This window comes from Penicillium daleae (genome assembly GCF_028827525.1).
Source record: "Penicillium daleae strain IBT 16125 chromosome Unknown utg000008l_segment0_segment0, whole genome shotgun sequence".
Taxonomy (NCBI): domain Eukaryota; kingdom Fungi; phylum Ascomycota; class Eurotiomycetes; order Eurotiales; family Aspergillaceae; genus Penicillium; species Penicillium daleae.
The window spans coordinates 135,837-157,639 of NW_026623156.1; the positions used below are offsets into that span (position 1 = coordinate 135,837).

A 21,803-nucleotide genomic window follows, 5' to 3' on the forward strand; every position below is an offset into this window, starting at 1 on the left:
CATGGATCCCTCACCACCTCCCTATAGCGAACATACTCAGTACAACCAGAACCATGAAGAGCAAGTTCCTCAGTATGAAGCACCTACTTACCATCAATCCTCCAGCAACTCGAAGACTCTCCAGGAGGCAAAACGGCCAAGTTTCCGCCCACAATGAACGGCTACTTTCAATGGAAGATAACCTCCACATTTCATCTGGGCCCGACCGCGGAACAGAAACTGTTCGCAGCGTCAATCCATGCTTCTGTCTTCGGGAACAAGCCATCCTTGATTCTATATGACGGTCCGACCAAGGAATATCCCATCATGGCAACGCTCAAGGCCGACAAATGGGGTCGCACCAGACCTGTTGACATCACACTTCCTCCACGCCCACACGGCTACGACACGCATGCGATGGACGTGCAAATGGTTCCATCATCCACGAATCATGTTTCCCCGACCTACACATTTGAGACCCAACGGGCAGGAAAGGGTGTTGGGCGGGGGCGATTTGAGTGGCGGAAAACCCATGGAAATGAGATCAAGGAGCTGGCTACTGGTCATTCATATGGTTGGAAGCTAGTATGGCTGTCGGGACCAGTCAACAGCGCCGGTGGGAGCAGAAAAGAACGAGAAATGGGGGTTGCCAGCGATGGGACGGAGATCGTGGCCCTCCTCGCGCACAATGCCTCGTGGAGTATGACGAAGGGGTTTCGGTTTGCCTTTTTGGGAACTGGGCTCACAGGCACCTTTGGCGAGCTTTGGGAGATCTTGACTGTCACATCGGCGTTGCATCTTTGGTATTTGGACTTTCAAGGTGCAACGGCCGCGGCCGCCGCTTCTTGAGTCGCGAACTACACTTGGCCTTTCTCGTTTGGCTAATCCCTGCGTTTCATCCATTCTGTTCTGATCATCTTGGGGCGCTAGATGGACCCTGATCACAGTCTCTCAGTAGTTGACGATGTGAGGGCCCGAAGGGCTTATGTGCGAGTCAAAGGACTTGAAGTAGTTACGTGCCGGAAGATTCGCTTGAGACTGACACCAGAAAGCATGGGTATGACTGACAGAATGTAACAGAGGATGGATAGGGACTGGTCAATCAGCCTGGCAACCTCCAGCTGGACTGGCATGGTTGATATATAGCTTTGGAGAAATGGGCGGGATTGGTGCCCAAATTAGTCTCTCGAATGCCAAGCGTTATGGGAAAAGCTTACCCAAACATAGCATCAAAATGCGATCTTGAATTTTGTCATGGCCTATACGAAGCTTCAGAATTGATGGATATGACCACCCTGGTCTTCTATACGAGATCATCTACACGCTCGATAGGAGAGGAGATGACAATAGATACGACCAACCATCCCTCCTGTATCTGTTCATTGGATTGAAGACGGCGCCAATTGTGGTCATTCCTGGGGCCCTTTCAACATTCAACAGGCTCTAGTGGAATAAAATCTCCATCATCCCAGTCATTGATTGCTTTAGGTCAGCAAACTTTCATGCGCTCTGCGGAGAGAGACTACGAAGGACACTCTATTGCTATCATGCTCAAGGTACCGGGCCGAGACTCGAATCTTTGACAAAGTTCGCCTTCGAAAACGTTCGAGTCAACCCTGAGAACGGAATCTGCGTCTGCCTCGAGGAACACGAGGTGGGGAGAGAGCGGGCGTTGACAGCCACTGCGAGGCTCGTGCGACGCGGGAGAGCGCATCATGCGCTCCACCCAGATCTTCATCGCTCAGACGAAGAAGTCTTGTTCAGGTCCATCAAACCCCTTGGGAAACATGCAGCGTGTGCTGTGCTTTCGGAAAGGTTATGTACTTATTGATATTCGCTTCCAATGGACATCGACACCACAGTCTTCCATTTAACCAAGTCACTCATTTTGACATTATTGACCTCGGCCTGTCTATAAAGGTGGTCGTCCACAAGGAATATGATTTCCCAACCACTCAGCTGGCTGACCTTCGGTCTTCTGTTACCTTCTCTTTGCCAAAGGGTTCTATCATTTGAGCTGCACCCAATTGGGTCCACATCCATTGAAACCGGACGACATGCGACTAGAGATGATGACTTTTCCGTTTCTTGACCTTCTAAGCAGCGAAACCTTTATCTGGGGCTGGGTGAACCATGATACTAGATCCAAATGGAAAAGAAGAAGTACTAACATATCTTCATGCAGGATCTCAAAATGGTCGATCCGCGCTGGGGAATCTGACAGTCCACATGCCTGGAGACGAAGAGAACATAATCTCAATGGAAAAGTTCGAACCCCTGCTGCAGTCCACCGAGTGCACCAACAAGAGCATGACGATGGATTTCAAAGATGAGAGATCTTATCAATATGGCCAACGCCTCTGGCAGTGGGTCAATGAGGCCGATGAACGAAAGTTCATTTTGGTTGCTGGGAACGGTCATTGCGGTTGGAACCAACATCGGTTGCCCTTCGTCGTTTTAAATGTGCGTTTCAGTGATGCAAATAATACGATCACTGTCATTGGATATGGTTCGGACTGGAAGACTGTCGCACATACGTACGAGTTGCTTGTCGGTGGCCATCCTTCATCCGAGAAGCGTGATATCGACCATACCTTCTCCTTCGATTTAAACCACGCTTTACCTATGAGCAGCAAGTCCTTCTCAATGGGCGATTTTAAGTTTACATATGACTGTGATGACTGCGGGACCAAGGGCGAGTTCGACTTCCAATTCGAGCTATAAACCGAGCTCTTCATTCCCACGGGAGTGTCCATGACCCGCAGTCCCCAGGGAGTCTCCGCCAACTCCAACCCTCGTTTGGGGCTCAGTGCCAATTTTACCGGCACGACATCTGACGAAATGGAGCTTGGCAAGATTCCCATTGATGGACTGACCATTCCTGGAGGAATCCTGGATTTAGGGCCCGAGATTGTGTTCAGCTGGGGTTATGCATTGGGTCCGATTGTGGGCACTGCGGGCGTCTCGACGGGCGTGTCCATCGGACTCGAAGACTCGGCAGAATTGAAGATTGACTTGACCTCTACGGATGTGTTCGCAGGTGGCTGGACGCCCAAGGTTATGAAGAATCCGATCAATGTAGACGCTTCCATCAGTGGTGGAATCGAGCTCAATGCTAAGGCTGCTATTGAATTGGCATTGGAAGCGTTAGGTAAGTCCTTACGACTTGATTCGGGCAATAATTTTGTTTGAGCGCAGTAGCTATCTATCGAGTAGATACCGGCTTTGAAATTTGTCTGGACCTGGAGCCCTGAGCTGGAGCAACTCTGAACGTGGCATCGTGTTCGTTACTATATCGACTCATTTATTTACTTGATGAACGGGCAATGACAAGGAAGTTTTCGGCTAATTGATGTTGATCCATGACAGCATCCGGCGCCGTTTGTCCAGAGCACCCGGAAAAGCACCATTTCGGCGTCAAGGTTGCGCCGTCTGCCGGTGTTAATCTGAATGTCGAAGCCTCCGAAGATGACGACGAAAGTGAGCCATTCTTGAGCAAAGCCATTGCTGTATGTACACCCTTTATCCCAATTGAATTCGTACATGGCCTGTGGCTGCTAATGATATTGATAGCTCCTAGTCTCTCACGATGCCTCTCCTTTCCATGTGTACCGGCTTCGGTTCGCCTCCAAACGCACCGGGCTCCCCGAGAAAGACTATAACAAAGGCCACCTCCACCCCTCTGCCACGACCTTCTACTAATTACTCGTCCATCGCCAACCCGCCAACATCAATGGTCTCAGAACTGACTTGGAGTTGAGAAATCAGCCATCCTGTCTAGCCACCACCCTGGACAATGCACATTGGGGAACCCGATCGATGTTGGCTTCTTCGGGGACTGGGGATTGATAACGGATGATGTACGTCTCCGAAAGCTCTCTCTTTGCAGTGAAAATGGGGATGGTGATGATAATCATTGTTTGTGAAGAAACATCGGAGTATCGGCGGACTCCGGTCCCCGGACTGGCCAGTTGGTGGGAAATGCTCGGATGACTCAACCGGACGGGGTGGATGGCCCGCTTCCCGAGGTGTTCAGGTGTCGAGGTGTCGAGGGTGGTTGCCCCGCAGTCTTCCTGCTCAGTTCCATCTTCTTTCTTACTCTTTCGACCTCATTCCTACAACCCTCCGTCTTGGTCGATCAACTTTAAAAAAAAATAGCATCCTCAAAATGACTACCCTCAAGCCCGGTGACACGTTCCCCAGTGACGTCGTCTTCAAGTGAGTACCTCGGTCCCCCCGAGTCTCGGACCCTTCTAGCCATCCCCGCAATCCACCCCCCAGGGCTCCGTTGACCACCCACACCTTGTAGATACATCCCCTGGTCCGAGGAGAGCGGTGAAATCACCGCCTGTGGCATCCCAATCAACTACAATGCCTCGAAGGAGTGGGAAGGCAAGAAAGTCGTCCTGTTCTCTGTCCCTGGTGAGCTCCTGAAATTAGTTCGCATCAAATCGCGTTGGCCAATGGACCAAGGACTAAGGACTAATCACTGAGGCTTCACCACCTCTAGGTGCTTTCACCCCAACCTGTTCTGTCAACCACGTGCCCGGATACATTAAGAACCTGCCCCAGCTCCGTGCAAAGGGTGTCGATATCGTTGCCGTCGTGGCTTTCAATGACCCCTTCGTCATGAGCGCCTGGGGCAAAGCCAACCAGGTGCGCGGAGACGAAATCGTAAGTATCTCTCGACCTTTGTGAGCATATGGTACAATTGTTGACCATTGTTCCGGTAACAGCTGTTCCTTTCCGACCCCGATGCCCAGTTCTCCAAGAGCATTGGCTGGGCTGACGAGGCGTCCGGACGAACTGGTCGCTATGCCATTGTCATTGACCACGGCAAGGTCAGCTATGCGCAAATCGAGACTGAAAGGGGTGCTGTCAAGGTAAGAGGGCCCGTGTTGCTCACTACTCTGCCTACAGATGAGCTAACGTGAATGGACCCAATCTGTAGAAGTCGGGTGCCGACGCTGTCCTGGCGTCGCTGTGAACTAGGACCTTGTGAATGAGGTGCATCTTGCTAGAAATAACACTAACGAGCAGACCACCATGCATTTCTTATCTCCTTGTCCATGATTGTTGCTCACCGAAAGAGCCCATAGATAGAATACCGGACCATCGCAATAGTCGACGTATACCATGATGAATATAAGTGTAAATTCGAAAAGAAGCTTCCAGGCCCTGTTGGAATATGTACGTCACAGGGAAAATCTATATGCAGAAAAATCAGATCATACCCCCGAAGAGACAGAATGCCCCCTCAATCAGAGAAAACAGAAAGAATTTCAAGGGTATCTTGTCGCTATCCCACATAGAGACAGGAGTCACAAAATGGGTCAACGGGCATGATTTTGAGAGAAGGCGCGATCATGAACATGCAGTTCAATCCCAGCAGAATCACAATGCTCGTGCAATGGCTCCGCGGCTTGCATAATCTTCGATTTGATGGTGTCATCCGAGGGGTCGGACGCCGAGGCCCTAGTGTCACCAAGCTCCTCGGCTGAGGCATTCTGAAATGCCCCCTCAATATCCAAGCAGCGAAGGTGGGGGAATCGAGAGTTGCGGTTTTTGAGGACGGTCTGTAGCTGCGAGACAAGTGTACCCACGTGCCGCTCCTCGCATCCTTCGATGTAGAGTGTCTCAAGCGAATGAGGCAGGCAATTGATGAGAGGTGTTGTCGGCTCGGTTTGATATCGGATGTCGAGAAGATTGGTCAGCCGAATGCGAAGCTCTTGGAGGGCGGAAAACTCAGCTAGGGACCCAAACCATTCGTCATGAGTTTGATTTAGTCCAGCAGAGGTGAAGGGATAATGGTCGCCGTAGTGATCAAGCCACAAGGTCTGGAGCGTCTGTTTGCTGCGAGTCAGAGAGCGGTAGAAAGCAGTTGGTTGAAAGCCGTGGGAAGCCAGGTGTGAATCCGAATGCTGATATTTGAACGACTTCAGGTCTGCGCACGAAGTTATCAAGGCTTCCATGCCATGGTTTCCGCTGCTGTGTCGCAGGTCTATGTCGGTAATTGAAGAGAAGCCCGAACACAATTGGTCGGATTGCTCTGCGTCAGAATCTGGATTCTGCGAGGCCGAGGTCGGATCCACAACCGAGTTGGCAACAATCGAACGCAAGGAAGATAACTGAAAGAACGACAGCAGGAAAGATGGCGAGTGTTTATCAGAGCCATTTTCTGCGCTCTCCTGGGCCGCAGGCTGGTCAAGGTCTTCTTGATGATATAGAACGACTTCGCGCAGGTTTTGGAAAACCAGCCGCGGCTGAAATGGCCTCTCGCCATTAATAGCACGTTGCATGCTTCGGTCCAGGCAGGGGGTAGGTGTAGAATATACGAGATGAAGCTGCCGAAGCTGGCTCAATAATGGCAGCGTTAACGCAATCCATGCGTCACCGCGGCCTTTTGCAAGATGCTCTTCCCATTGCGCCGTCTCCTCGCCGGAATATGAAGAAATTTGCACAGTATCCTTCAAGATCGCAGAGTCCCGAAGCACTTCCCAGTCTTCCGAGGCGATGGGCTTTCTCTGCCAACTACTTAGGTCAAGCTCATGTACTGCTCGGGCGAGGGACGGTCGATTTGTGATCGCACAAAGAAACGAGTAAACGTCACGCCAGCTGTTCAACCTTGCCTTCCTGTAAACAAGGGATAGGAAGAGCTCATGAAAGTGATGAGAGATGAATATCAGTTTCCAGCGGTCTCCATGATTCTCCAGATGTTCACCAACTAGAAGAAGGACATCGTTGGGTAGTTGGAGTGAACAGACCATGGTGGAAGGACACACAGTACACTCAGGAGTCAAGCGGGTGGGGTCTCCCACTGGGGCTTCATGTTCTTCATAAACAGTCAAAAGACAGAATAATAATCAAATTGTTTCGGGCATACAAGGGTGATGTCGGAGAGAGAATGGTGAAATCTTTCGCAAAAGGCAAAAAGTCAAAAACTGTGAAGCATCCACTGATAAGCCGCTTATCAAGGGGGGGACAAAAGTATTCGAAGCCACAAAACCGTGCGGCAGAAGAAGCCACTCTGCCCTGAATCGATCCACTGCATTTTCGCTCAGCGGATGATATTGGCTCTTGGTAACGTCGGTGGATGTATCAGCGTATAGGAGGGGCGGTCTTTTGGATCACCACGGGGCGTTGGGATTGTCGGCAGCGGAGCCTTCGGTGGAATTGTGGATGAAATTTCTTTCATGCTCCACCATGCGGTCATCATATTCGCCGCTGGACGGATATCGTGAAACTAAATACATAATCATAGCAATTGATATTATTCTCTACCTGCTGCTCGCGCTGAAATAATCAGAGGACTATGTACAATCTGATCCTTTCCACCCTTGGGTCCGTATGCCAACGGAACAGTTCGATGTACACGATAATTGTTGGCACAATTGGAACTCTTGTATAAGGGCTGCCATGTTGATGGGGAACCTAAAATCTTATATCAATCACTGAGGGTTTCAATATCACTGTCAGTCGTTCATCTTTTACAATTCTAAACTTGATCACATACACTTTGCGCCATTCATCCTCCGGATGTCCTTCCACCTTCGTCATGATCGACCTCTAACGCTGCAAGCTCCCGTCAGGATGCCTTGGCGGCTGAATTAGTCAAGTCTGCCGAGAATCGGCTCCAAATGAAACCCCCATCCTCATTGGCTGCGTTTGGGCACAAGTGGGCGCGACACGCAGTATTGTTCAATTGTTCAATGATATTCCTCGGCACTCGGAAGTGAGAGACATAAGACCCAGACAATTTGGAGATCATTGCTACACCAAATACTGTCCGGAGAATATGTGTAACGAAAGTGCACTCAAGACCGCGATAATGTGGTCTTTTGCTTGGTAAAACGCCTTGCTATACAGAGTGGGCAATTGCACCCATATGTAGTGGTGTTAGTAGCAACTATTATTCGACACCCGTTCTTGGTGAATGTCTGGTGATGTCTCAAGAGTCCGTAGTAATACACAGCAGGAATCAAAGGCCTCTAATGCACACAACATGATACGTGGAACTAGCAAGTAAAAAAGGTCCAGTCACTGTGCCACGACTGGCGGAAAACAGTGAATGAAGTCTCAAGCACGCGCATATCCATTTGGTGGCACAATGTGGCGCTTTCTGCGTATATACGGATAAGGTGTTGATATGGGGATCGATGCACTCGAGCCGGACGAAGAAAAGGTGCAGGTAGTCGCGGCAGCGGTCATCGTAATGGGGGCGATAGTGGGCCTGTGAATGGACTGCATTGAAGAACAACCGTCTTCGGTTTCTCCGTGCTCGTTTCGGTCTTTCAATATCTTGAGCTTGACCTCAATAATGAGTGAGATGCGATATGGTTCTATAAGCTATGCACTTATCCCTGAGAGTGCAGGCATTCCGGTCCCTTTTTAAAAATGCCGGCCTGCGGGGGTGGAGTCTGGTGGTGCGGGTCTATGCGGATATTCGATCATCCATTCACCTGCTCATATAATCGCCGTGTTGACAATCATCAAGCGATGAGCGCAATCTTCCCTGGGTCTTCGAATCATACACTATGGCGTCTATGGCGTCTATGTCGACCTGGCCCCCTTCGACCATGAATGAGTTTGGTATCGCGACTGTGTCTCTTGGAAACTGGAGGGAGCATCGGCTTACTCCTCGACTCGAATCAGCTGCCAAGGCCGGTTACCAATGGATTGACCTTTTTGACGAGTGCTGGGCTGCTTACCTGGAGGAACGTGGGCTCCCTGGTGATCAGCTATGGGAACCAACTCCTGAAAATCTTCGAGTCGCCCGCCAACTAGGTGACCTCGTGAAGTCGCTGGGAATGCGCATTGCTTGTACGCAGCCTCTTCGCCAAATCGAGGGTGTGAAGGACCCTGTTGAACGCCGAGCGACTCTTGACTTGGTCGCCAAACGGTTCCCGTTCATGCGAGCCTTCGACACGGATCTTGTCTTCATGTGCGCCAACATTCGCACCGACGATGGAGTAACCTCTGATCTGAAAACGGTTTCTCGAGACCTTGCCCAGCTTGGCGACATGGCTGCGGCGTATGCAAGCAAGGATGGAGGACGGATGCTGAAGATTGGCTATGAGGGTCTCTCCTGGGCCACGAGAAACACATGGTCAGCCTCGTGGGAAGTTGTGAGGTTTGCCAACCGTCCAAACGTTGGGCTGGTCGTCGATGCATTCAATGTTCTAGCGGCAGAGTTTGCAGATCCTTACAACCCAGCTGGGCATGGGCGCATCTATCCAACTCTAGATGAGTCTCTCGACATTCTCACTGGGTCACTTTCTTCTCTGGCTCGCACCATTCCGGGTGATCGGATTTTCTTTTTCCAGTGCGGTGATGCGGAACTGATGAATCCAGAGACATTCCATCCACCGACTGACCCATCCACCCCAGCACTTCTTCCTTGGTCGAGAAAACATCGCCTGTATCCGTTGGAGCAATCACTCGGGGGATATATGCCCGTGGAACTCGTCGCTGCTGCCGTGTTGGCGACGGGGTATACAGGACCGATGTCCCTCGAGGTCTTCAACACGTCTCTGAACCAGCCCGGAGGCGACGTTGCAAGGGTCCATGCCTCTCGGGGGATTGTCAGTCTTCAAAGGCTGACGGAGGCTGCGAGAGCATTGCCTCCTTTTTGGGAGAGCCAAGCCGATGCACAGCAAGCGATAACCGACGTCTCTCGGCGGTTGCGTGCATCAAGTCAAAGGCTATAGGCTCACTGATCCATAGCAATACGTTCGAAGTATGTATGTAGACAAAGAATGCCTCTATACCACGAAAACTGAATGCAAATGATTCTTTCGAACCAGCTTCGAAGTTACGACCAAGATCCATAAAATGGGTCATCACTTCCCTTTTAATCAGATACCAAATGTCAACTAGTGGATCTCCCGAAGCCTTGAGTAGTCGACCGACTAGGAAATTTTGTTTCGGTGTTACCAATATTTTAGCCGTCAATTTTCGTGCGATAATCATTAGATATAGTAAGCATTAGGTACTATCCCACCATGACATGAAGCAGGATAGCATAGAATGGTTCACTGGGCTGATACCCCGCCGTATGAGCAAATCGATTTTCCAGGAGATATGCGCCTCAGGGGCCTTCCTCTTGACGGCTTTTGGTTTATCCATTTACTTCTAGAGACGGCCTGGTGTGGAGAAGGTGAGATCCCCCAAATAGATTGTCTCTCGACTGATCAATATGTGGGGATAGGTCCATCCGGTCACTTAATTTGTCCGCCGACGCCGAGGCCATACATCAACCAAACTGGGAGCAACGTGACTTTTTATAAGTACTTGCAAATCTCTCAAGGGCATGATTAACCAAGATAAATATCATTCTTTGATATAGTTTACTGGAGCTTATACAATGGATGCCCTTGAAGTCGACGTTCTGGTTTGTGGCGGAGGCATGTCCGGCCTTGCGTGTGCTGCATTCACCGCGGAGGCTGGGGCCAAGACGTTGGTGGTAGAGAAACAAGGAACCATTGGCGGATCTTCGAGCCTCTCTGCGGGCATGTTGTGCGTATACTGCCCTCTTTTTACTGCCTGCGACTTGTTGACAATTTCATAATGCAGCTGGGCACCACACACCTACGAAAAGCTGCGGTCTTGGGTGCCAGATGGCGATCCTGCATTGCAACGCACATGGTTAGACGAGTATCTCCCAGCGGTACAATGGATGCGTGAAAATGGTATACCCACTGCGAAACGATTTGACGGCATTATGACTATTGGTAAGCTGTGTGTTGGTTGATATTTTTTCGGACTCGGCCGTACTAAAACCGATTTAGGAATCGGATTTCCGATCCAGATCCCTGTGCTCCACAAGTCTCACCAGCAGCGTATTGCGGCCAGCGATAATGGATCTAGGATCCTGACCAATACATCTGTGGTCAAGCTCATTCAAGCAGATCCTGTGGTGTCTGGCTCTCGTGTTAATGGCGCCATCATATGCGAACAAAAGCCCGGGGAACCCGCCACGTATTACGAGGTGAAGGCCAAGCTAGTCGTTTTGGCTACTGGAGGTTTCCAAGGGTCTCCCAGCATGACAGCCAAGTATCTTGGCCAGGGTGGTGACAATATCTTCGTGCGATCTAATCGCGGCTCTGTGGGCGACGGTCTCGACTTGGCTATCGCAGCTGGAGCTGGTACAAGCAGAGGTCTGAACACCTTCTATGGGCATTTGTTGGCAGCCCCTGTACGAGCCGAGGATGTAAGTCCACAGGACTATTTACCTTTGGCTCAATACCGTAAGCAATTCCATGCCTTTTAAAGATGGAAAAGTCCGGCGCTGACCACCCATTAGAGAGCAAATACTGTATGCTTCTGAACGAATCCGGTCGCCGTTTTGCAGATGAGACCATTGGTGATGAGATTGTGAACCAGTACTTGGCCAAGCAAGAAAAGCGGCGTGGGTTTTTATTGTTCAAGTGAGTACCGCAGATACGGGAGAGGCATTCCGTGACTAAATTGGTTGATAGTGAGAAAACCCGCCTTCAGCACTGCATGGGAGCACTTTTCCCTAATGCAGGTGATGTTGATCGATTACAGAAAGCTCGCGAATACGGCTGCAACGTTGGAAAAGCATCCACGCTGAGCGAGCTCCTTGAGACCCTTCGTGGTTGGGGCGTTGATCACATTCAAGCCGCAAAGACAATTGAACGATATCATCAAGTTGTGCGCCATGGCCAGAGTAACCTGGGTCTCGAAGCCCCGGTTGGTCGTGTTGGGACTCCTCCGAAGCCGTTGGTAGATGGAGAAGGTCCATTCTATGCTATGGAGGTCCAACCATCGTAAGTCTCTAGCATACAGAACCGTCTTGAGCTTCCCACGAGTCTAAATTATTGCTTCAGTATAACCTTCACCTACGGAGGGATTTCCATTGATACTCACGGTCGCGCTTTGACGGCCGACAAGAGCATTATTCCGGGTTTGCTCGTGGCAGGAGTTGACGCAGGGGGCTTCAGCAACCTGGGATATGCCGGAGGCCTCGCACTTGCCTTTGTGACTGGTTTGTGGGCTGCCCGATCAGTTACACGAGAACTGGGATTGAAAGAGCCTCGTCTGCCAGCTGCCGATGCAAGAGACGCAGCTCCCCTTCAAAGCCGCCTATAGGCATTCGGGTTTTTTGTCTTGTAATCAAACTTTAAATTCATTAGACAGACAGGGGTTGTATCTCGCCCTGGAAGACAAGGCAAAGAATAGGTAATAAAAATTGAATGGCCGAGGATGATGAAATTATCCGCCGTGGCCCATAAGCCCATAAGCCCGTGGGGTCCTCGCTTTGACAGCACCAATTCAACAAACTTTTCTAAATGCGATCTATTTCTCTCAATATCCTTTGCAGAATAGAGCTTAACAGCACCTTACCTTGATATACATTTGAGCGGTTCCATTTGACTACGGCCCAAGAATGGCAGGACTCCAAGATATATTCTGTTTCAGTACAGGAGGTTCTCACGGGTTGTTCATCAATAATTCCTAGCTATTCCTTCTTGTTCAACTTAAGTAATTTGTGGAACTATCTTAGTTTTCCGCGATAAGGACACCACGGTACCGCATCTTGCCTTCCTGCAAGGTCTTGAGGCTTTCCTTGACTCCCTCGAGTGTCAATGGGAAAGTCATTTTGACAGGTTTAATATTGTGAATGGCGGCAAATTCGAGCATTTCACGATGTACCTGTCTTGCACAAACGATTCCTCCTTGAATGCGGAGACCATTCAGCAGCAGAGGCATGTACGGAATCTTCAAGTCGTTTTCATCGACGGAGAGGGGCGAGATCACGCCGTTTGGGGCCATGACCTTCAGATAAAGCTCCCAGTCTGGTTGACTGCTGGTAGTCTCAATCAGATTGTCGAGGGGTTGATGCAACTTCAGATCCTTCGCGCCCTTGGTCGCATAGAACTCCTTTGCGCCTAACTTAAATGCCTCTTCTTTCTTGCTATCGGTACCCGAGAAGACCACCACCTGGCAGCCCATTTTTGCAGCAAACTGAATAGCCAGATGGCCCAGACCTCCCAATCCAAGGATGCCAACTCGAGCTGTAGGACGGACTTGGGCAACGTTGAGCGCGTTGAAAACCGTCGATCCACCACACATTAGGGGAGCAGCGTCCTCGTTGCTCATGTTCTCGGGAACTTTGAACAAGAATGCTTCACGCCAGACAGCGTGAGTGCCGAACGACCCTTGATCAAGGTCTGCAAAGCCATACATCTTGCGTTCCGCACACATGGTCTCCCAGCCAGTGAGGGACTGGCGACAGTGACCACAGCAGTCATGCTGATATCCCCAACCGACTCGGTCGCCTTTCTTCAAAATATGAGCATCGGGGCCAGTTGCTTCGACAACACCGGTCCCTTCGTGACCTAGCACCATATCGGTACCCCAGTAGTGAATATCGGTGCCACAGACGCCGGAGTGCGTAATCCGAATGAGTACATCATCGCCCTTCAGGTCAGGGCGCTCAGTTTTCCCTTGCACGATGCTTCCGTCTTTCGAGCTCTTGAATACGGTGAATTCAACCGGCATGGTAGAAAGACTCGATGAATGGATTTATCAAAAGGAGCCTGTGGCAATTAGTACCCTAGCCGGCAAGGGACTTGTGGCATGCTCGCATTTTAAAGACCGAGTCGTTGGACGTTACGTCACCTTCCATTTGAAATGGAACATGATTGTTACATAATGGTAGTAGTTCTGACCAAAGGGCAGCTTCCTGAAATTAGAGTTTCGATTTCGATCTGGGAGCGAAAAACTATGTGATGCAAATGGATCCGGTGGACTACGGATCCGTTCGGGGTCGCTGATATCATCACTGTTGGGCCGTGGATTTCGACTTGTTGAACATATATATGTACGTGCGATTGTCCAAGAGGTACGAGGAGCCCTGCCAAGGAAAGAGGAATCGAAATTTGAAAATATACTGGTGTTAATTTATGCTTGTAGCTCTGGGCTCAAACTATGATTTCCATAACGCGGGTGTGTTCTCGTTTGTGAGGTCACGCCGTGAGCGCTAGCAGCTTCCAATTCCCGGAGAGTAGCTGGCTCGATTTGGTTGGCCTCACGCAAGTGGCTTTGGACTGAGGTGGCATTATAGAAAGAGAGCACGCTGAATAACCAATTGGTTTTCGACTGAGCGTGAAGGAGAAGTTCTCCTCGGTCAAGACAAAAACCTGCAACCACCGATAGGAACCTTGTTTTCTTTTGCGCCCAGCCTCATACGATTGATCTCATGAAGAGTAAGCCAATGGGCTTAGTATCGCATTGAAGTTACACCACTCCATTCAATCAATGTTTTGAACATCATAAATATGTTATTATTATTGTTTAATTAGCTGGTCCAATAAATCCTTCTTAAAAAGAAGCCGATGTCTACCGAGAATAGCCTTCTGCCTCCACCGCCCGCGCCGCGGCACACAGTGGTCCGATTCTGCCCGATTTATCTAGGCGGTGAAGCTCGCGATATCGGCCATCCCAATCAGGAAGGGCTCGAAAAGTTAAATTTTTTTTTTTTTTTGGTTGTTTACGAAAGGTCGACATTTTTTCAAGACTTGACTTAGATCTTCACGTGAAACAAATATTTAGAGAACCACCCGGCATTCTCGGGAGCGAGGGAATGCTTCAAGTACCCGGTGTTGGCCCCGCCAACCACCCCGCGCATCTCTCCGATAAGGATGCAGCGTTAGCCGTCGTGAGCGATGTGGCTCAGGAGATCGACCCCGTGGTTGGGAAGAGAGTGTTGAGGAAGATCGACCGGTACTTCATGCCTGCGATGCTGATTGGTAAGTTAAAAACTTCACTCGTTGAATATATCGTGATCTAATCAGTTTGTGATTCAGGTTATGGCTTAGTCTACTATGACAAGGTCAGTTAAAGTTGGAAGAAATCTTGTCTAGGACACAAGTTGACCTTCCTCCAGGCAATTCTAGGCAGTGCCGCACTGTTTGGCATGACCACTGACCTGCAATTGAGCATCACTGACTATTCGACATCCCCGCCTTCTGTTGATACATCCCGTCTCAGTTGGGCCACATCTATTTTCTATTTTGGAATGTTGACCGGTCTTTATCCAATGACTTTTGTGTTGCAAAGATTCAATATTCGTCACGTCCTCGGCCCTGTTGTTCTCCTCTGGGCAATTGTTTGTGCAGCCACTGCTGGTGTCACATCCTGGCGAGGATTGTTCGTACAGCGGTTCTTTCTTGGTATGTCTATCTTCTATATTGTGCTACACTTATCTAACATTAAATAGGTTTCATCGAAAGCGTTATCCCAACTAGTTTCATGACCATCGTCAGTGGTTACTACACGCAGGAGGAGCAGGCTCTTCGGCAAGCGTGGTGGTTTTCAGGCACTGGCTGGTTCACCATCATCGGCGGTGCGCTGAACTACGGCTTTGGCCAAATCACCTCTGGATCCTTGGCCAGGTGGCAGTACATTTATATTCTTGCAGGAGCCTTGACATTCATCTTTGGCCTCTGGTGCTGCACCATTCCCAACTCACCCGTATCGGCCTGGTTCCTTACTCCAGAAGAGCGGATGGTGGCCGTGGAGCGATTGCGAAAAGGACAGACCGGTGTTAGATGCCAGAAGATCAAGTTTGATCAAATCAAAGAATCATTTACTGATATTAAAATCTACCTGGTGGCTATTATGATGGCTGCAGCGTGAGCTTTTCCCCAAACAAACTACATTATTCCATATTGGATGCTAATATCACTAGCTACACAATCAACGGCGCTATCTCTGGCTTTGGGCCCTTGATTGTCTCTACCTTCGGATACAACACTCTGGACTCGATCTTATTCCAATTCCCTGTGGGTGGTGTGTGTATTATCTTCATCCCGCTGTGTGGATATATCCCCACCGTTGTTCCCAATACGCGAATCCCCATGCTCATCGCATGCTGTCTCCCTGTCATTGCCGGATGTGTGATGATTTGGAAATCACACTGGGGTTATCACCCTGCCGTCCCGGTCGTCGGTTATGCGCTTACCGGGTTTTTCGGACCGGTTGTCAGTCTGATCATCACGGTTGGCGCTAGCAACGTTGCGGGGGCTACAAAGAAAACAGTCATGGCCGCCACCGTCTTCGTTGCTTATACGGTGGGAAATATCATCGGACCACAACTTGTCAAGAGCAATACCAAGGCTCAGCATTATCCAGAATTATGGACCGGCATGGTGATTTGGTCAGTTCCCTTCTTAATACTTTGACGCTAGCCTTTTGTTAACAAGACTGTAGCTATTCTATCACGATCGTTGCAGCTTTCGCCTTGTATGTTGTATTGTGGAGAGAGAACAAAGCTCGGGATGCCATTGAGCTTGATGAAGTGCAACGCGACAAGATCGCCTTCGACGACCTCACTGACAAGCAAAATCCGTTCTTCCGGTATGCTCTATAAATGAATCAATTCGTTTAAGCAACGGTCTAGTCTGCTCCCTGAAGGCCATCCCACCTGGGACCTCGGATCTCATTCAAAATTCTCCAAACGCGGGATGTGTATGTATTTAGTTCAGAACATAATGATCTTGAACGTGTCTTCATACACCAAGAGATAATATTAGTTCATACTTTCTGACGGTCTTGTTTCGGAGAGGCATAAACTGTCAGCGGGACAATGTCCATAGGAGTCATCTATGTGTCTAGCATCATAAGCTGTCTCGTGATAGAACTCGGTGGCAAGGCAAGAGATGATCGTAGGATTCTTGGATTGTTGAAGAAGCTAAGATCTAACAAGAGGTTGGAGAATCTAAATAGGCAGGATCATGTGACAAACAACCTGTATGTCAAAGATATCCTAGGCCATGCAGATGCAATTCCCGAATCAACCATCTTCCGTAATATTTTGCCCAAGCCCTTTCCCGAGGGCGGGCAATCATTGCGGTCAACAAGGCCGCCCATCCGGAATCTTCAAGATTCCGAATCCCCTTACCCCACAAGAACTTTGTTCTTATATGTGCCACGGACCCTAGGTTTTTTAAATTAATCATTTCACTCAGTTTTAAAATGTCAGAAGAACAGAAGGGTGAAGTATGTGTTCTCTCGGGTGGCTTAGCCATCAGTCGTGAGCCCAGCTTTGAGGTAACGTGGAGGGCTGTCGATAAAGAAAACCCGAGAACCTGGCCAGTATGGTATAGATGCTTCGTTGTTGCCGCCACATCCTTTTCGACCACAATAGTGTATGTTTGCTTCTATCACGAGCGGCAATATCATACCAAGAACAGTCATTAATGTTAACTTTCAGGATCATGTATACGACAATGTATACCTCAGGCCTTGACGGAATGCAGAGTACCTTCAAATCTTCGGAAACCGTTATGCTTCTGGGTCTGACGACGAATCTTTTTGGTCTTGGAATCGGCTCGGCCGTTCTTTCATCACTATCTGAGCTCTATGGCCGAAGGCCTATCTACATTCTCTCCGTCTTTTTCTTTGGCATATTTGTTTTGCCTGTGGCTCTCGCAAAGAATGTTGAAACCATCTTGATTAGCAGATTTCTCAGTGGTTTCTTTGGGGGAGTCTCAATCTCCAGCGGGCCAGGAAGCGTCGCTGATGTGACTAATGATCAATATCGTGCTCTGGCATTGAGCTGTTGGAGCCTTGGAACGATGAATGGCCCTGTACTAGGTATGCTCCGAAGCCTGGATTCGTCGAATACTTTGAATACTTTCTTATGATCGATCTCTCAATGCATTACACAGGGCCTATAATTGGCGGATTTATCTTTCAGTATCTTGGCTGGCGCTGGATCAATTGGATTGTCTTGATCTCTACTGGTGTCTCACTCATTCTGATGTTCATGGTCAAAGAAACATACGCACCCGCCCTACTTCGCCAACGGACCAGGAAACTACAGAAAGAAACGGGCGATCTTCGTTGGTGGTGTCGATTTGACCATGAGCAGACGGGGCTTCAAATTCTCAAAACGAACTTGATTCGACCCGTTAGGATGATTTTCTTTGAGCCGATTTGGTAATCAACATGACCTCCACTCTGCATATGCTCATATACTAAGTGATTGGACAGTGTCTTTTGGAACTTGTATATTGGGGTTGTTTATGCAGTCCTTTTCCTATGTTTCGTCGCCTATCCCATAGTCTTCCAAGAGCATCGGGGTTGGTCCCCGAGTCTTGCAGGACTAGGCTACTGTGGCATTGGGATCGGAACTGCTATCGCAGTGATTTCCGAGCCTCTGATCAGAAGGGTAATCAATTTGCACCCATCAGATCCAAGCACAGGGCGGCCCGCCCCCGAGGCTGCAGCGTGGGCAGTGTGTTTGGGAAGTGTTCTGATTCCGATCGGAGAGTTCTGGTTTGCATGGACGGCTAAATCGTCGATTCATTGGATACTCCCGATCCTTGCAGGGCTTCCATTTGGATTAGGCAACGGGTTGGTCTTTATCTACGCGACCAACTACATAGCTGGAAGCTACACAGTTTATGCAGCCTCGGCCATGGCAGGCAATTCAATCGTGCGATATGGCCTTGGTGGCGTTCTCCCTCTTGCTGGGTCTAAGATGTACCATACTCTTGGGCCTAACTGGGCTGGGACTATGTTGGCCATCATTGAGGTCGTATTGATCCCGATCCCATTTTTCTTTTACAAGTTTGGCCACAAAATTCGACTGAGAAGCCCTATGATCATGAGAGACATAGGGAGGGGAGTATCTAGCAAATGACTAGAGACAAGGCAGTGAGACAAGAACCTAGTTTGGGTAGTCGGAACCTGGCAATATTGACCATTGAATGAAATCTCTCATGTTTCCCTTGGCACATATGATTCTGTAATCTCCAGCTCCGGGCAAGATAGATATGCAAGGCTTTTCAATTTCTCGTCTCTCATGATACCTTAAGCATTGGCATTTTGATCCCTAAAGAAGCACGGCTTTCATCGGACCGGCCCGCATCCTGCGACCTTCGAAGGGTCCCCCATGGAATGATTAATCCCACACAGGTAGGATCTGCGAATCGAGGCCATTAGAAAACAACGATTGAAGCCATTCCATTCCACCGTTGATGATTTGTCCCGGTAACGGAGCGTCTACACCCATTTCCGACTGCATTACATCGTACATCTGCGACGAACTGGTTCCATGTTCATGACCACCTAGATTCTCCACATCACTTCTCGTTCCAAGTTGAGCTTCTGGGTGATTCCGGCTGTGTGCTGTAAGGTGTGGGAAAGCATCTGGCTTATGAGAGCTGTCATTCTGCAGAGCTGGATGATTGTTGCCGCCCAAGTTCAATATCGAGATGACGGCTCCAGCTCTTTCGTGCGTGGTTCTAGTCCCTTGGCAATTCTGTGCATCTGCGATGGCTGAGCTCTCTTCGATTTGCGGCACTGGCGGGTTATTATTAAACTTGTAGGCGATAACCTGACTATGGCTTCGAGTTCCCATTGAGGTTGCTGAAGCAGACTGGGGCAGCTTCACGGTTGATTTAACCATCATACGGCGCTCGGAAAGGCTTTTGTTGATATTAGAATTTGGCTGGGTCAAACCATCGGTGGGCAGCTGAGCAAATGTGCTGTCTCCAAAGCGGGACGTATGGTCTAGTGCTAAATCATTTGGGCTCAAAATAGCATCTGCCATTTGATTCAGCTTCCATACTGTTTGGATCATTTTCCCAGACATCCAAGTCTTGCGACAATGCTCTCTAAGGGATCTGGCAGCCTTAAGCGTCAGAGCCCCATAAGTACTTTTGAAGGAGGGCTGTTTGATGATGAGGCCAAGTGCAATGATCGTGGCACTGGTCAGGTAATGCAAGAATGGAAATGTGTACTTGGGATGTTCTTCCGGTACGTTTCTGAAGTCATCGATAATTCTTTGGGCCAGGCGCATGCAGATGACCTCGTTCTCGATTGCTTCAGGTGGTGGGTTGTTATTATATCGCTCTTTTTGAAGCATGGGCTTGCGGATCAAAAGATATAGCGAGCACCACCTCTATCCATCTTTATTAGCTCGAAGTCGATCGCAAGTAACGAAGTAGCGCTGAATTAACTTGATAGACTCACGATACGCATCATGAGATGCTGCTTCACCTGCCACCAAGCTAACCCTGCACTATCATATGTATCTTCATGATTTAAATTATGGGTAAATTCCTTTTGAAGCCCCTTCTGCGACTGGGTTGCCAGGTGCTCAAGATACTCGTTGAGCAATGGACTTGGGGTTGACTCAGATGTAGTCGCCCCGTAGAGGGCTTCCCACACCTTTCCGACGACCTTTGAATAGCTAGCCATGGCTATGAGGTACGGTACTGACGTAAGAGTTTGTTCGTTGCTTGGAACATTTACGTTTATCGCAAGCTGAGTCGTCTTGTGGGTAGTCAACCATTCGTCATTGACGTTCCTAGGTAGTTCCACGTCGACATTCACATCTTGGATGAGGAAAGGACGGCCGGTTTCGATGGCCAGCCTTCGGTCCAGCAAGTAGATGCACCACCACAAGCGGCGAGCCATTTCACATTGAAATGGAGACATTGCGCCGACAACACTTTCTCTCTGGAGGCCGAGATGATGCGAGTGTGATATTGCAAGCGCGAGTATTTTCTCGGCAGATCCGTGCGCATCGAGTCGAAATAGGTACACTACCATCATGATAACTGTCTGTAGAATAAGGATTTGGTCCGCGCATTGCCGGAATCCGTCAAGCAGGTCACCGAATATGTCCCTAGCAGCGCTGTATAAACTCCAACCAGCGGAATAAGGACCTCCATCACCTTCGAAACGCGAGGATTCCACACATCTTCCATTTGCGATACCAAGTAAAACCTGCGCGGTTTGGACTCGGTGAGCGCCGTGCTCTTGCCGATCTTTAGACTGGCGATTCCAACTGCACTTCCAAAACTGATCATGAAGTTTCCACAAGCTAGGGAGGTGAAGAAATGGCACAAGGATATGCACCTCATCACAAAATGTATGCATCAGCCTATCCCATTGTTGTCGTTCGGGTACGATGCGATGAGCATCCAGCACTTTCTGAATGAAGCTCATCTGTCGCCCTGATGAATCGTCGATTAATTCGTTCGGCGACGGCGTGAGACGTGATGCAAATCTTTGACGTGGCGACGCAGAGCGGAGTCTTTTGTATTGCACGCCCATCTGCTCAAGTCGTCCCTCCACAACAGTGAGATTGTGCGCAATAGATGTCTCACCAGAGAAGGTCGGGACTTGTGGCTGTGGACTCCGATCTCGACTGCTTGATTCGAACTCTCCGCCCACCTTCTCTGGTTCACCAGGTCCTTGATCTTCGGTGCCTCTCACTAAGCCCAGTTGACGCTCTACCCGACTCATTCGAGGGACCAAATCCTTGGATTCTGCAGATATGCGTTCGGCAGCTCGCCATCTTCCCCGCATATCTGTACCCACTCGCTGACAGTCACGTCCTTTAACTGTACAAGCTCGACAGGGAGCATTTCCATCGCACTATAAAGAGTAAAGGGGGCAAATATCAGCGGAATTCACGTCGACACCTCTGTCTCTTAGATCTTACTTTAATTTTACGTCGCTGGCACTGAACACTGTCACAGAAATGTCCTCAGTTATCATCAAGATTCCAATTAGGCCAGATCGGGGGGAGGGGATGCTTACCATGCCTTCGAAACGTATTTCCCTCTTTTCGCTCGCTTGAGTGAGGGCTGAGCGTCATCTTGGGGGCGGCCTTCGTTTTCACCTTGAGATGTGTGTCGCCGAATACTCTCGGACTCCCGCTCTACCTCTGCTGAGCCTGCACTTCTCATTGTGAGCTATGATGGAGAAGGTAAGTAAATTCCGTGAGCTCGCTGACGGAATTAGTGTGGGGAAGGCTAGTGGATCCGCGGAAGAAGCGG

The 21,803-nt window shown here is 49.4% G+C and overlaps 11 protein-coding genes across 11 annotated transcripts; 8 read left to right on the plus strand and 3 right to left on the minus strand.

Moving 5' to 3' along the window:
- Positions 1-153: 153 nt before the first annotated feature.
- Positions 154-828, plus strand: N7458_008747 (uncharacterized protein; the record flags this gene model as incomplete). The annotated part of the gene is made up of 1 exon (XM_056912129.1): positions 154-828. The coding sequence occupies one exon, from the start codon at positions 154-156 to the stop codon at positions 826-828; it is 675 nt and encodes a 224-aa protein (XP_056760978.1).
- Positions 829-2,208: 1,380 nt separating this feature from the next.
- Positions 2,209-2,703, plus strand: N7458_008748 (uncharacterized protein; the record flags this gene model as incomplete). The annotated part of the gene is made up of 1 exon (XM_056912130.1): positions 2,209-2,703. One exon carries the CDS (start codon positions 2,209-2,211, stop codon positions 2,701-2,703), a length of 495 nt encoding a protein of 164 aa, XP_056760979.1.
- Positions 2,704-2,733: 30 nt separating this feature from the next.
- Positions 2,734-3,681, plus strand: N7458_008749 (uncharacterized protein; the record flags this gene model as incomplete). The annotated part of the gene is made up of 3 exons (XM_056912131.1): positions 2,734-3,130; positions 3,349-3,488; positions 3,553-3,681. 3 exons carry the CDS (start codon positions 2,734-2,736, stop codon positions 3,679-3,681), a joined length of 666 nt encoding a protein of 221 aa, XP_056760980.1.
- A 466-nt stretch (positions 3,682-4,147) lies between these two features.
- Positions 4,148-4,966, plus strand: N7458_008750 (peroxiredoxin family protein; the record flags this gene model as incomplete). Its single annotated transcript, XM_056912132.1, has 5 exons — positions 4,148-4,197; positions 4,289-4,401; positions 4,490-4,653; positions 4,716-4,862; positions 4,931-4,966. 5 exons carry the CDS (start codon positions 4,148-4,150, stop codon positions 4,964-4,966), a joined length of 510 nt encoding a protein of 169 aa, XP_056760981.1.
- Positions 4,967-5,312: 346 nt separating this feature from the next.
- N7458_008751 (uncharacterized protein) lies at positions 5,313-6,746 on the minus strand (the record flags this gene model as incomplete). The annotated part of the gene is made up of 1 exon (XM_056912133.1): positions 5,313-6,746. The coding sequence occupies one exon, from the start codon at positions 6,744-6,746 to the stop codon at positions 5,313-5,315; it is 1,434 nt and encodes a 477-aa protein (XP_056760982.1).
- A 1,767-nt stretch (positions 6,747-8,513) lies between these two features.
- On the plus strand, positions 8,514-9,686 carry N7458_008752 (sugar phosphate isomerase/epimerase family protein; the record flags this gene model as incomplete). The annotated part of the gene is made up of 1 exon (XM_056912134.1): positions 8,514-9,686. The coding sequence occupies one exon, from the start codon at positions 8,514-8,516 to the stop codon at positions 9,684-9,686; it is 1,173 nt and encodes a 390-aa protein (XP_056760983.1).
- A 656-nt stretch (positions 9,687-10,342) lies between these two features.
- On the plus strand, positions 10,343-12,090 carry N7458_008753 (FAD-dependent oxidoreductase; the record flags this gene model as incomplete). The annotated part of the gene is made up of 6 exons (XM_056912135.1): positions 10,343-10,494; positions 10,552-10,709; positions 10,767-11,225; positions 11,282-11,405; positions 11,457-11,768; positions 11,829-12,090. 6 exons carry the CDS (start codon positions 10,343-10,345, stop codon positions 12,088-12,090), a joined length of 1,467 nt encoding a protein of 488 aa, XP_056760984.1.
- Positions 12,091-12,501: 411 nt separating this feature from the next.
- N7458_008754 (NAD(P)-dependent alcohol dehydrogenase) lies at positions 12,502-13,503 on the minus strand (the record flags this gene model as incomplete). Its single annotated transcript, XM_056912136.1, has 1 exon — positions 12,502-13,503. The coding sequence occupies one exon, from the start codon at positions 13,501-13,503 to the stop codon at positions 12,502-12,504; it is 1,002 nt and encodes a 333-aa protein (XP_056760985.1).
- A 1,084-nt stretch (positions 13,504-14,587) lies between these two features.
- Positions 14,588-16,375, plus strand: N7458_008755 (putative MFS transporter; the record flags this gene model as incomplete). Its single annotated transcript, XM_056912137.1, has 6 exons — positions 14,588-14,753; positions 14,811-14,836; positions 14,891-15,176; positions 15,224-15,638; positions 15,695-16,162; positions 16,216-16,375. The coding sequence occupies 6 exons, from the start codon at positions 14,588-14,590 to the stop codon at positions 16,373-16,375; spliced, it is 1,521 nt and encodes a 506-aa protein (XP_056760986.1).
- A 605-nt stretch (positions 16,376-16,980) lies between these two features.
- On the plus strand, positions 16,981-18,652 carry N7458_008756 (MFS transporter; the record flags this gene model as incomplete). Its single annotated transcript, XM_056912138.1, has 4 exons — positions 16,981-17,197; positions 17,248-17,601; positions 17,676-17,946; positions 18,001-18,652. The coding sequence occupies 4 exons, from the start codon at positions 16,981-16,983 to the stop codon at positions 18,650-18,652; spliced, it is 1,494 nt and encodes a 497-aa protein (XP_056760987.1).
- A 261-nt stretch (positions 18,653-18,913) lies between these two features.
- On the minus strand, positions 18,914-21,713 carry N7458_008757 (Zn(II)2Cys6 transcription factor; the record flags this gene model as incomplete). The annotated part of the gene is made up of 4 exons (XM_056912139.1): positions 18,914-19,915; positions 19,987-21,399; positions 21,467-21,494; positions 21,565-21,713. 4 exons carry the CDS (start codon positions 21,711-21,713, stop codon positions 18,914-18,916), a joined length of 2,592 nt encoding a protein of 863 aa, XP_056760988.1.
- Positions 21,714-21,803: the final 90 nt, after the last annotated feature.